At 40.4% G+C, this 14672-nt stretch overlaps 1 protein-coding gene across 1 annotated transcript in view; it reads right to left on the bottom strand.

The window, feature by feature from the left end:
* Positions 1–14672, bottom strand: part of CPQ (carboxypeptidase Q) — a 140202-nt gene that overhangs the window by 57200 nt on the left and 68330 nt on the right. The window contains exon 4 of the mRNA XM_010577074.1: positions 2621–2732. Within this exon, the coding sequence (XP_010575376.1) occupies positions 2621–2732 (112 nt within the window). The remainder of the gene's footprint in view (positions 1–2620; positions 2733–14672) is intronic.

Below are 14672 nucleotides of genomic sequence, written 5' to 3' on the forward strand. Positions count from 1 at the left end.
TGCTGTGTGCAGCCCACTTCTACCCACAAGTCAGGTGAAGCCCATGAGTAGAAGAAATTGGCCTTGGGGGGCTATGCAAACCAGAAGGCAGTAGGCTGAGCAAGTCCACACTGGCATTTTATCCATAGCACTACTGGAACAGACAAATCCAGGCTAGAAGCTGCCTTTTTCTCTTTCTCTCCCTCTTTATCTACATCTAGCAATGACAGCATGGAGGTTTAGTTCTACGGATACTTCTGCTGAGCAGAAATTCTGGAGGAGGGAGACCAGCAAGTCCAGGGCTGACAGCCTGTGTGCTAGAATATCAACTCCAGAAGTGTCCAGCAGATCTACAGACCAAATTCCAGACCCCACTCACCTTGTCACCCTGCTGATTACCAAGAATGATTGAAAGAAGTGATCCCTGGAAACAACGTTGCTCTGCATCCCACAAACCTATTGTAGCAGGATACTATAGTGTGCAAGGCCTCAGTGTCAAATGTTGCTTGATGAGACCTATGAGCCCACAACATTTGACAGGACACCATGGTTAAGCCAAATTTGACAGAAGTGTATCCTTGTAGTGATGAGACTCAAGTGTGTACTTCCTCTGACCAGGACTACCTTTGCCAAGGAAATCAGCTGTCACAGTCCAAAGCAGAGCTCAAGCACACAGCAAAATAAAAGCAGCATAATCAGGAAATCAGCCCTCAAGTGCAAAGCTGAGAATGCACCAGTTTGATGGTATAGATGTATCTATCAATATTTGGTGGAACAAGTCCAGGCAGGATATAAATTTATTTAGGAAGAACACTCAAGATAAAAACAAAACCACTGAAATATATACATGGGAAATATGAGCTTCTGTGAAGTTTAAAATAATTTTTGCTGAATATCTTTACATGTAGATGAAAGAAGAAAGACCAGAGGCATGATCATTACCTCAATCCAGTCCTCGTTACGTGGTCTTGAGAGAGACTTAGGTGAAATTGTCTTGAGAAGTTGTCAAGAGCGAGGTAAGGGGTTGGGAATTGAATTAACTGAGTAGCTGCTGTAAAAGCAACACGTAGGACAGCGAAAGATTTAGGAATGTGTTGAATGACAATTGTATTGGGTTTGTGTGGCAAGGTTTTGGTAGTGGAGGTGGTTACAGGGGTGGCTTCTGTGAGAAGCTGCTGGAAGCTTCCCCTATGTCCGACAGAGCCAATACCAGCCGGCTCCAAGACAGACCCGCCGCCAGCCAAGGCAATCAGTGATAGTGGTAGCACCTCTGTGATAACATATTTAAGAAGGAAAAAAAGTTGTGGGGCACACAGAAACGGCAACTGGAGAGAGGAGTGAGAACATGTAAAAGAAACAACCCTGCAGACACCAAGGTCAGGGAAGAAGGAGGGGGAGGTGATGCTCCAGGTGCCGGAGCAGAGATTCCCCTGCAGCCCGTGGGGAAGACCATGGTGAGGCAGGCTGTCCCCCTGCAGCCCAGGGAGGTCCACGGTGGAGCAGATATCCACCTGCAGCCTGTGGAGGACCCCACGCCAGAGCAGGTGGGTGCCCGAAGGAGGCTGTGACCCCGTGGGAAGCCTGCGCTGGAGCAGGCTCCTGGCAGGACCTGTGCATCTGTGGAGAGAGGAGCCCACGGAGCAGGTTTTCTGGCAGGACTTGTGACCCCTTGGGGGACCCATGCTGGAGCAGTGTGCTCCTGAAGGACTGCACACCGTGGAAGGGACCCACGCTGGAGAAGTTCATGAAGAACTGCAGCCCGTGGGAAGGACCCACGTTTGAGAAGTTCATGGAGGACTGTCTCCCATGGGAGGGACCCCACACTGGAGCAGGGGAAGAGTGTGATGAGTCTTGCCCCTGAAGAGGATGAAGCAACAGAGATAACGTGTGATGAACTGACCATAAACCCCATTCCCCATCCCCCTGCACGTCTGCGGGGGGTAGGTAGAGAATCCGGGAGTGAAGTTGTGCCTGGGAAGAAGGGAGGGGTGGAGGGAAGGTGTTTTGAGATTTGGTTTTATTTCTCATTACCCTACTCTGGTTGACGGGTAATAAATTGAGTTAATTTTCCCCAGGTTGAGTCTGTTTTGCCCGTGATGGTAATTGGTGATGATCTCTCCTGTCCTTATGTCGACCCACGAGCCCTTTGTTATATTTTCTTGCCCCTGTCCAGCTGAGGTGGGGGGAGTGATAGGATGGCTTTGGTGGGCACCTGGCATCCAGCCAGGGTCAACCCACCACACAATGTTTCCTTAAAAGGCAGACAACAATATCAGAAGGCTATCTGTGGCTTCATGAAGCTTCATCTCCATTAATAGGGAGGAACTAATGAAGACAAAATGAAAAGGAGTGGCTTTTTTCTAAGGTACCTAGATATCGTATCTTACACTAAACTTTCATTCTATGATGATGGTGACCATGCAAGCTCAAAGCACTTTCTAGATCATTGACTGATGGTGTTGCTTTTGGATGATCCCTGTAATGAAAGAAGGAGCTTAACAGACAAACTTGCAAAATATTTATACTAAGTATGAATATTTGTGCTCAGAGGAATGGATAAAATAGAAAATCCAGTTTAGACAGCATACAAAATGTCCTGGAAATGTAATGCATTAAAAATACTTTAAAATTAAATATTTACCCAGATTCTTAATGAGTGATAAAGCTTCCCATGATATAAATGCTCCACCACCATCATCCATAGCTCCCTGCCCAACGTCCCAGCTGTCCAGATGTCCACTGACCAATACAATCTGGAAAAGCAATTATGAGAAAACATACCTACATAAAAACACTGAATCAGAAAAGTCAGTTCAGCATTAAAGCATTTTAATGATTTTGTCATAAATTTGGCTTTTTAGTTTAGAATTGGAGGAAGGAAACATTTCAAATAAAATTAAAACATTGTTCTCTAGTCACTGAATATAAATCTGGGATGACCAAATGCATCCTACTGCTTCAAACCACTGCCTAAATCAAACTAGATACGCTGTAATAAATGTTTAAATGAAAGGCTTTGTCCTGTGCATTAACAAAGTGCATACTTTCCAGAGATACAGGACTACTACATTGCAGAATGGTGAAAATTGCTTTCATATTCCAGCTGTTTAAGATCTTAGGCATGAAATTTGATTAACCCTATTTTGGGGTGCATAAGGAAGAAATATGAACTTAGACTGAAGTGTTCCCAGACAAAGGTTGTTGTTTTATTATATATCTATGGTACCTGTCACAGAGGACCTCTAATTTATTATTGGATCCCATATGTGCTACAACAATGAGAAAGTATTTTATAGCTTCATTAGTCATAAGGATATTTTAAATTAAAAACAACATGGCAGCAAGTCCCAGTTGGGTCTTCTGCAAAGAAAGTTTTCTGGCTACAGTAGAATATAGTAGTATACCTATCTCCAGAAACACCCACTTTCAGATCCGAACTCCTGACATGTCAACAAGCAGCATCAGACCAATACCAGAAGTGAGACAGTTCCCTAACTGGACCTGAAGCTGAAGGGCTGATGGATCTATGATTGCAATGGAGAGGTCAAGGAGGGACAAGAACTCTGAACCGAGCAGGCAGTGTGGTTAAATGATGCAATAGGACAAAAACAAGAGCAGGGAGCCGCTGCAGTGCCCAAGGAATCTTTGAAGAACTAGTACCAGTAAAAAGCACCCTTGGGATAAGGTGCAAGTGGAAGCGTCCAACCTATACAGCTCAGCACTGAGGAAAACCTGAAGGACACCCTGGAACATCTGCCTGTGTCCTGCCCAGAACTGGCCATACATGAAGGGATGCTTCCCACTCTCTGGTCGGCTGATGTCAAACAGGTCTCAGAGCTGTGGGATCTAGAAAAAAGGGGAAAAATACTCATTCCTCCTGCCACCTTCTTCTCCCTAAGGGATGAGGATCTCCTGGTATATCATCTCAGCTTTCATTCATCACAGGACAACTACTCTAGCACTAAAAATGAGAATATAATGAGGTTTTCCTATTATCACCCCTGGAGGGTGACAGCCTGTGCTGTAAGTGCGCAGCTAACGTTGCAAGGAACTAACTTGGGGCTCAAGCACAAAGATCTCTATTTTCCCCTTTGCATGAAAGAAATCTTAGTACATTTTTCACTGGTTATTAAAAATAACGGACAAACAGATCACAGCAAGACAAAAAGCATTAAGTGCTCATCAACCAACCATGTTTTTTATCCAACCAAATACAAACTCAGGTAACAACTAAAAGGCCTCTTTGTATTAAACACAGGCCATGATGAATAGGCAGTCATATCCATTGTATTGCCATATGCCCAAGCAGAATGCACCAAACCCCTTTAAATTTAAAAATTACACTATGAAATGTTTATAAATGTGTGTATTACAAAAACCATAAGTGTCATGCCTTAGAAGCTGGAAAAGCTTGTGATCAAACTCCGAAGAGCAGCTTACTCTTTCCTTCTCAGATGTTTCAACTCTCTTTTCTGCTTATGCAGCCTTAATTCAACATGTGCTTACTTTCCAGCACAGACTGATTTTCTTGGTAGTAGACAGACATGCTCCAGCCCTTATCCCAAAACCTCCCCTCCTTCAAAAGAGCTTAAATTTGGATGGCAGGCCCCTCTGTAAAAGCCTCAGATTTACTCAGGAGGTATTCCTGCAATTTAATGACATGATCCTCCCAGGCCCAGCATGAAAGACTGCAAACAGCACGTTTTCCAGGGATGCTGCCCTGCAGTAGAAGTACTTAATCTGCAGCAACCCTCTGCTACAATAGCAACATAGCTTGAAACCAGATAATCTAAGAAAAGTTATGCCAGCTTTGGAGGTAGAAACCTTTCTGAAATGAGAGCAGAAAGGAAGTGCTTACTGCGGTACTCCTTGCTCGTTTTGTTTTCTTGTAAGGGAGGACTAAGCACACACACACACACACACACACACACGCGTGCAGGTGGTGAGGGCAATGCATGAATGAACTCTGCTTTGAGAGCTTGGGATGCCCATGCAGCCCCACTGCAACCTGTCTATTGAGGACAGACCTCAAACACCACTACACTTTGCAGTCAACTGATGCAGACTCATTACTGTCCACTCAATAAGGAATTTGCAAATAATAATTTAAAAAGAACAGAAAAGGCTCTGAGTGAAAGCACAACTATCTGTGGTATAAAGGACGTCTATTCCACAAATTCAAAATTACCATGTAGTTTATTTGTTCTTAAAGCAAAAATTGGTTTTAAGAAGATAACTATTCACTTTCCTGGGAAACAGAGTTTCAAGCTGAAGCGAATTATTTAGAACAAGTCTGTAAACACACTGAGAGAGAACCAAGTTTACAATAGAAGTGATGCCTTGTCTTCAGCAGTGAAAGAAGACCTCACTAATGCTGTTCCCTGGCACCAATCTCAACATGAGCGTCTGAGAGTGAATTACTCCTCATTTCTGTAAAACAACACATATTGCAACAGCAGGAAAGTCTGAACCAGAAGACAGTAGTGTAATCCCATTTGGGGTTCCAGATGCCAATCACAAAGCATCTTTACCAAGTTCAGAACATTACACCAAAACAGGTCAAGGTTCAAGTGGATTGAGAAAGTCAGATAATTTTATGGATGAACTTTTACTTAAATTTACTTAAGGTGATGCCAAGAGCAATTACATAAATACAACCAATGTACTTCTATGTGAAAGTTTTTTCAGAACAGTTGTTTTTTTAAACTGTCATGCTTTTGTAGCAGCTGCTAAAATGAATGTTTCAGTGATTCTGCTGATAGCTAGCCAGACATTCTTAAAATAAGACTCAGTCATAAAATAACAAAAAAACCTATGTTTATCTTTGTCTTTAAGTAGATATAATGTGTCTGGGCAATGAATGGAAATATTTCTGAAATTCACTCTAAACCACTATATTATTTAAAATAATATTATAAAATAATAGTATTATAGTTCTTTGTACAGGTGGGTTAATAACAAAGGCAGTTAACGCTATCAAGGGCATATGATTATTGCATTTTCCACATTTCTTTCAAATCTGTTACGTGGTTCTCAGCTCCAAACCTACACATAGACTAGTCACTTACATTTGTACAAACTTCCCTATAGAAATGTCAGCACATGCCAACAGAATGTAAGCACTGCAAAGCAGTGTAAGTATATGCAAGTGTAAGTATTTTTTTTAAATATACAGAGAAACCACAAGCAATGGTATAGGCCAGTACAAATACAGCAATACACATTTGCCAAATTGACCAAAAATAAATTTAGGATAAGACAGCTTGCATGCAACACGACAACTTAAGATTTGGCTTTTCTGCAGTGACACAGCTAAGAAATGTTACTCTAGACATAGTCCTGAGACAATACAACAGAAGTGAAACTGCAGGAAACATTTCAAAGAGATGAGTTCTTCTATTTCCTTCTGCACCAGCATTATGACCCCTATTGGATGACTTTAAGTCCTGCCCAGCATTTCAATAAAGCATACTGAAATATTTTGAAATTTATATTATATTTTATATATTTATATAAATATATATTTTATATTTTAAAGCCAAGAAGATTAGGAAGAGGAACCACATGTTCACATACATTTGCATACATCATGGAGTTATCCTTTTCTAAGCAGGATGGGTTTTGCCACTAAAAAATAATCTCCCATTCCATACATAGTCACACATGCCTATTGCATTTGTCACGCAGTAACCTCATAAAATGTAGGTGAACTACCTTCTGCTTGGTTAGAGAGAATTTAAAGAAAAGTCTATTCCACTTGTAGTTAGTCTCCACAACCTTACTTCCTCCTGTAGAGGTACAAGGCAAAGGCTTCTTTCTATGCAACATTAGAGATCATAAATAATAAACATTAGGAAAGAGCTGTAAGTAACGTTTTCAATCACAGAATTTAAGCTACAATAACATTTGTATCAAGTTGTGAAAAGTTATTTCATGTCACTAAGGTAGACGGTAATGGAAGAGTAATGAAGTCGTCATTCATCTTTGCCCTTCATGGATGAAGACAACTTTATGGATGGAGGTTAGGGTCCACAAAGTAGGACCTTTATTGATGGAATCTGGCTATCAACACATTCTCTTAGAAAAACTTAGTAATACTTTCATTATCCAAACCACTGAAAGGTATTTTTCCTTACATCTTCCTCCAGCAGAAAGGGAAGATAAGGAGCACCTTAACTCGCACGGAGAGGACAGAAAACTTAAACAAGGATCACAGACACAGAGAATGGGATGACCAAAAACTAAATAGGATATTAGAACCAGATCGAGCATCTTTAGCCAAGACACAAACTCCAAGTGTCTGTATGCCAAAACTTCAAGCTAAAATAGTGAAGTGCTCTAAACTGTAACTTGAATTCTTTTCAACTGCTTGTCCATATTTTCAGCCAAATACTGCCACGAGTTAGTCATTTGCTCAGGCAGCACAGGTCTACAGTGTTCCAGCCCAGTTCCCAATTACCTGGAAACTCATGAAAAGCATTCCTATTTAAATTTTTGTGGTTCTTTTTTCTCCAGTTTACTTCTAAATAGGTCCATCTTAAGCTCTAGGTACCACAATAAGGTCTTAGATTATTTGACTGGGTATTTTTTCTGCATGAATCCCCTCCCAGTGCATGGGATATTTGTACAGTACTTAACTTACACATATGAACACCACATACAGTTGATTTGTGTTTGGACCAAAATTAGAGGAAAACAAGTCAGATAAGAATCAGGATCCTCAATTCAATCCTATTAAAAAATTGCCTATAAATTCTCTCCTTCCTCAGATACTTATTACTCTTTTTACTCACACATGCACTCTCTCACTTCACAATTTCCTATTTTCCCCAGTCCCAAACAAAGTTTCTAATACTAACTAAACCATGACTGAAAAACTCTTAATCCCAGCTTCTCAGACAGAGGAACCCAGCACCAAATTCAGGCCTGACCTCCTAAGCATAGGGAGTACATTTTGAGTAATCTTTCCATTTGGATAGCATGACAACTATGAACTGCCAGGTGGCTTCAGTTTATGAGGATCTAAAGATTCTCTTCATTTCACTGTGTTAACAGCATGAGAATAAGGGAAAAGGGAAAGGCAGCATATCATGTATCTAACTAGTGGGCTAATAAAACAGCCGTCAGGACTAAATTTAAGCCCATCATTCTTAACCTGCCTTCAAAACTATGATTAAATAAAGTCTTCATATACACAGATTTGCAAATTAGGAGTAGTAAATCTGGCGCAGCAATTTTAGGACGTATTAGCGTCATCTGCAGTAGTGCTCGCAAATATGTTCTGGAAAATGGCAACACCAAGCAATATGCTTTTCTACTGCTTACCCACAAAGCAAAGCTGGCACTAGTGTCCACAGCAACCTTCCTCTTTTAAAGTAATTCTTAGTTTCCAGACTGTATTCTCCTTCCCCTTTTTTAGGAAAAAGTTTTGTCATCTTAATGGAATGAAATGTTGGTGTGTAATTAGGATTTTTGCCCTGACCCATTCTCTTCCCTACTTCACCTCAAACCTTTCTCTCTTCAACTCATACTGCAAAACCAATAACAAATTAAGAGTTATCAACTCTTCCTACTTGATATTTCATGTCCAGAACCACATTCCTGTATACAAACCAACATTCCTTAAGTTTTAAAATATTTACAATAGTTATTTATTTGTATCATGCAGTAAGATTCTGTAAATAAGTCCCTTGGCTTTTCCATCAAAGGCCTTCTGAACTCTAATCAGAACTTGTAATCCTATGTGCTGTAGCAGCCCACAGACTGCAGCAAATGCATCAGACATCATCTTCCTTTCTGGAATCCAGTCCAGCTATTCCAACCACAGGATAGAGACTTGAAGGAAACTTCTTAAGCACTGCATAATAAAGATAACCATTTAAATAGTTCTTGCAGAGACACTGCATTTTGTATCTATATGTCCTGGTTTCAGCTGGGATATAGTTAACTGTCTTCCTAGTAGCTGGTACAGTGCTATGTTATATCCCAGCTGAAACCAGGACACTATACTACCATTATTTCAAGCTCAGCATCTCAATGTTTGGGGAAGACAAAACTGACAAAAAGTTGAGTGCCCATCAGCAACATAGCACTATATGGCATGGGATTAGAATTGGACTTACATGCAAGGTTAGATATATATATAATATTTCTTCACTGTGAGGGTGGTGAGGCACTGGAACAGGTTGCCCAGAGAAGTTGTGGCTGGCCCATCCCTGGAAGTGTTCAAGGCCAGGTTGGATGGGGCTTTGAGCAACCTGGTCTAGTGGAAGGTGTCCCTGCCCATGGCAGGGGGGTTGGAACTAGGTGATCTTTAAGGTCCCTTCCAACCCAAACCATTCTATGACTCTATGATTCTATGATATAAATATTTGAATATAAACTCTCCTGTATTTAAAAATGTGCAGTTCATTACTACCAGAAGAAAATACTTTGTCCAGTTATGTTTAATCACAGGTCTACACTATTGTGTGTAATTCTATCAACTTCAACAGCAAAATTCAAGCGTGGAGCTGTATCAGAGATAATCAGTTTTAAAAAACACTTACTTTGTAAAAAGTCTTCATGAAAGTCTTCCCTGACCATTTCCCAAGTAATTGTTTTGGGCTACAAATATGTGAAAAAAGATTTGTGAAGTTTCTGCACTTGCCTTTAAGAAAACACTAACTGCCTCCAGTTAAACTGCAATTGGATTAAATCATGCCCTAAATGTAAATCAGGAACATTACCACATTTAGTGAATTTTATTTGGTATATATAAGAATATTTCTTCAAATTAGTTTTTAGCTTTGGTGTCCAAATAATATGACTTCACTGCACAGCTCCTTTTATTAGATTTCACGCACATTAGGAATAGTTCTTAAATAATCAGTCTAGCTGTCTCAACTAATTTACAGTCCTAAAGAGAGAGTGAAGTTCAGAAAGAAAAAAATGATTAAAACAAAAACTGTCTTTTCTACTTACTATGCAGTGTAGTAAGTCTTAACTTCCAGGCTTCCGATTAAATGATAGATCTGCACATGAAACAGAAGTGACTCACTTAGTCACACAAGAATCCAACCCTATCACTGCTAAAAAGCTGATTAACCTTCAAAGAGCCTCTGTGTCACAAAATACAGTAAACTCTTTAAAGCTGAATCTCTACTTTGTAAAAGTGATTGAAAATAAAGTGTTCTCAAAAAGTATTGCAACCAAACCTCCCTGTCTGAAGTGAATCTCAAAACCACTGAGTAGTTAAATAGCATGGGCTGATATAATTTATGGCATATAGGACAGTGAAGGAGAAAATTAGTCTGAAAATAAATTATTACTGATAAGGGATTTGTACTAAAGGTAACGAGACATAGAAACTGTATGAGCATTCAAAGATAACCAAGTATTGAAATTACTACCATTTCATATTAAATGTTGGATTTTAAGACTTATCATTTCCATATTTAAGTTCCCTAGAATCTTTTATTTCCTATTTCCTGAGCTGTAATATTTCAGAAATAATACCACTCTTCGTAATACTGTATTTCAAAAATAAGGATTTCAATTTATATATTTCAGCCCGCCTCCAGAGGTTTTAAGAGGAAAAATCATAACAGTAACTAACTCTAAACAAAACTAGGTATCACTGAAATATCACTTACCCTTGCACAAAGACGATGTTGTAGCTGCTATTTTTCTAGTTCAAAGATTAGCAAAGAATCTCTGCAGTACCCCTGTATGAAAGCTGAAATGGCGTCTGACCTGATGTGCAGAGAGAAACAATCCTTTTTCTACACTTTCCAAAGGAAGACTTCCCTTACACATGTAGTAGGTGATTTGTGTATGAAGAATGGGATTATTTTATAATCTAGACTCTTTGTATTTTTATATTTTTCACTTCAGGGATATATACCATTCCACATTACTACAGATCTAGCAACATTCCCAAATGTTTTATCTTCAAAATTTCTTTTATCAGATATCAAAATTAATCTCAGCTAAAATAAACACTAATGCCTAGTGCTACTTCTTTCATTGAAGCATTTACAAAAACTGTCCTACTTGTACACTGTGATAATACGTACTACTGGCGAACACCCCTTTCCAAAACTGTAAAAATTGTACATTTTTCTCAAAAAAATTACAAAACTATTGTTTCATCTCAAGAACACTAGAGGACCCCTTAAGTCAGACCCATGCCCTGCTAGCACTGCCTTACAGCATTCTGATGACCTAATATGTCCTGAAAGCCATCTTGAGTAGCCAACTCTGAACTGTGCTCCAGAAAATAGACTTCATCTTACAAATACTCCAAGAAGATTGCTGATGGAAGCAAGTCAAAACAACCCTTAGGTGGCTGTAATAACAGCAGAGAACTACAAGAAAGGAGGCTTCAAAACGTAACACTTACATTCCAGTGCCAGACACTGAGCATCAGCGAATACTTGAGGTTGGAAGGGACCTCTGGGTGCTCATCAACTTCCACACCCTGCTCACAGCAGGGTCAGCTTAGATCTGATCACTTAGCGTTTTGCCCAGCTGAGTTCTGAAAATTTCCAAAGATGGAGATGCCACAACCTCTCTGGACAAAGTGTTTCAATGTTTGCTCTTAGGAAAATATTTTTCCTAATACCTATTATATGATGGCAAAAACTTCCTCCTCTCATGGTCACAGATTTACAGGTCTGTCTGTGTTCACAGCTGAAACTCCAGCCTATGATGGAGGCTCTTCTGATGCTGCCCTCTTACTCCACAAATCCATGCGTAAGCCAGGTTCTTGCCATTTCTTCCTCTGCCACTTAAAGGATTTCATTGTATAGTACGCTAAAACACTAAATTAGTCTTTCATTTGATTACTGTAACCCTTTTTTATTTCAATGAGTTATCCCACATTCCTGGCACCTGCACAAGTTTTCTCAGAATTTTGCTAAGGTTATCCTTTTATTTGTCACAGTTTTTTTTTAAGATTCTTACTATTCCTTACTAATTTTTTTAATGTGTACATAACATTTTTAGTTCTTTTTCCCATACACACGTTGTTTCTCTCTTAAACTGCACAATAAACTCAATGCAGTGCTAACTTCACGCATTTCCAGAAGTGCAGCAACCCACTGTGGGGGTAGGAAGTTAGTACAAGGTGATAACCGAAACACCAGCACATGTAGCATGGGGAATGGGCAGGAAGAATGGAGGTCTGTGTGCAGATGCAGGGCTGCCATCTCCTAGGGGTCCCAGAGGCATGGTGGGATGGCTCACATGACCAGAGGGCTGCAAATAATGGGTGCAGGCTCTTTAGGAAGGACAGGCTGGTAGGGTGATGAGAGGGAGTTGCCCTTTGTGTGAGAGCAGTGGGATCTCCCGGAGCTTTGCCTGGAGCTGGATGATGAACCAGCTGGGAACTTGTGGGTCAGGATTAGCAGGCAGACAGATGTGGGTGACACTGCAGTGCGCCTGCTACAGATAGCCTGAAGAGGAAGACATAGATGAGACCTTCTTCAGACATATGCAAGAAGCCCCACGTTTGCAGGCCCTGGTTCTCATGGTGCTCTTTAACCAACCCAACATCTGCTGAAGGGAAAACACAGCAGGGCACAAGCAGTCCAGGAGGTCTCTGGAGTACACAGATGACAACTTCCTCACAGAGGTGATCGAAGAACCCATGAGGGAGATGCTCTGCTGGACCTCATACTTACAAACAAGGAAGAACTGATTGGGGATGTGAAGGTCTGCAGTGAACATAAGATGACAGAATTCAGGATCCTGAGAGGAAGGAGCAAGGCAAATGACAGGATTTCAGCCCTGGACTTCAGGAAAGTAGAGTTTAGCCTCTCAAGGACCTGCTTGTAAGAATCCTATGGGACGCAGAGCTGGAGAGAAAAAGGGTCCAGGAGAGCTGGCTGATTTTCAAGGATCATGCTGGGGCTGACCAGCTGGAAAGCAGTTTGGCAGAGAAGTAGCTTGGGGTCCTGGTGGACAACTAGTTGAACATGAGCCAGCAATGTGCCTGTGCCATAAACAAGGCCAACAGCATCTGAGCTGCATCAGGCAGAGTGTTGCCAGCAGGTCAAGGGAGGTGATCCTTCCCTCTACTCAGCACTGCAGAGACACATCTGGGTGCTGTGTCCAGCTCTGAGCTCCCCAGAACAAGACATGAATGTACTGGAATAAGTCCAACCAAGGGCCACAGAGATGTTGAAGGGACTGGAGCGTCTGACAGAGCTGGGACTGCAGGAGAGAAGGCTTGGGGGATCTCATCAATGTGTATAAATACTTGATGGGGGATGTAAAGAAGATGGAGCCAGGCTCCTCTCAGTAGTGCCCACTGACAGAACAAGAGGCAACAGGCACAAACTGAAATAGAAGAAATTCAATTTAAAAATAAGAAAAAAACTTTTTTACTACAAGGGTTGTAGAACATTGGAACTGCTACCCAGAGAGGCTGTGGGGTCTCCATCCTTGGAGATATTCAAAATCCAAGCCCTACACAACCTGCTCTAGTTGACCTGGCTTTGAGCACAGGGTCAGACGACATGATGTCCAGAGGTCTTTTGTTGTAATTATGACACTGATTCCAGAATGAATAATACACATTTTCTTCTGGCTCTATAAATAATCCACATTTATTTTGGCTCTGAAAATTTCATTTAAGAGACACCAAAGCAGAACACAACTTGGAAATCAGTTCTACCAAACGCAAGTATGTCCTTCAAGATCCAGACAGCTAATGTACAAGTGCAATCTTCAATATAGTATTTTACTGGCACAAGATAAAAGACCTCTCTTCTACTCAGGGCAGTCAAAATCATAGTGAAAATTAAAGTGGGTATGAAATCCATTTTATGGAATCATTTGCAATTTTTGTCTAATAGTTTTATGACTGCTGCAAGAACCCACAGAAACAGGACATTACTTGGCTTGCAACATGAAGAAAAGTCTTTATGTTACACTGACCCTAAAAGAATTGCTTTACATACTGTATGAGACATCGTCAAAGTCTCAACATCACTTTCAGATTACAAGTCTTCTTTCACCAATTACAGTCTCTTTGGTTTCTTTTAGTTTCTGATAATTAAAACAGCACTTCTATTGGGGCTTAAGTGTGGACAAAGAAAACCATTAATTTCTCATTCTGAAATTCAAATTAGTTAATTATATTATATTGATCTTTTCATCAGTAAAATGGGACTAAACAACTGTTTATTATGTAGGGATACAGTGAAGATTAACAGTTATTCCTATATTTATGACAGCATTCATGGAAAATACTAAGAAGTGGAGACTCAAAGCCCCTGACTTATGTTGAAATTACTGGAGCTGTATGTCCTTACACAAACAAAAAGTCAGTCCACAATTTCTAGTACCTGTCCACAGCCCCACAGAAGCCAAAGATTCCTATTCACAGAGACACAGCTAAGTACTTGCATGTAACACTGACAGATTTCCCTACTCAATTCCCTTCAGTGTATCTCAAAATCCCAGAGTTTTGATACAAAGTGATAGCTCACCCTTCATGTTTATCTGTCCTTAATTTCTTTGTTTACATACTATTGTGAAACTTAAAGTGTGTTTGACACAAGTTTTCACCAAAAGAGGGCTGATTTTTCAAACTCAAACAATTTCTGTAAAAGACTAGATGAGACAACTGTTGTCAGGATGACTCCCAGGGTGGAATTTCTGCTCAAAGTCAAAGATTTGGTTTATTGGAACCAGTAACGCAAGGG

Source organism: Haliaeetus leucocephalus, unplaced genomic scaffold (genome assembly GCF_000737465.1).
Source record: "Haliaeetus leucocephalus isolate CR32 unplaced genomic scaffold, Haliaeetus_leucocephalus-4.0 Scaffold555, whole genome shotgun sequence".
Lineage (NCBI taxonomy): Eukaryota > Metazoa > Chordata > Aves > Accipitriformes > Accipitridae > Haliaeetus > Haliaeetus leucocephalus.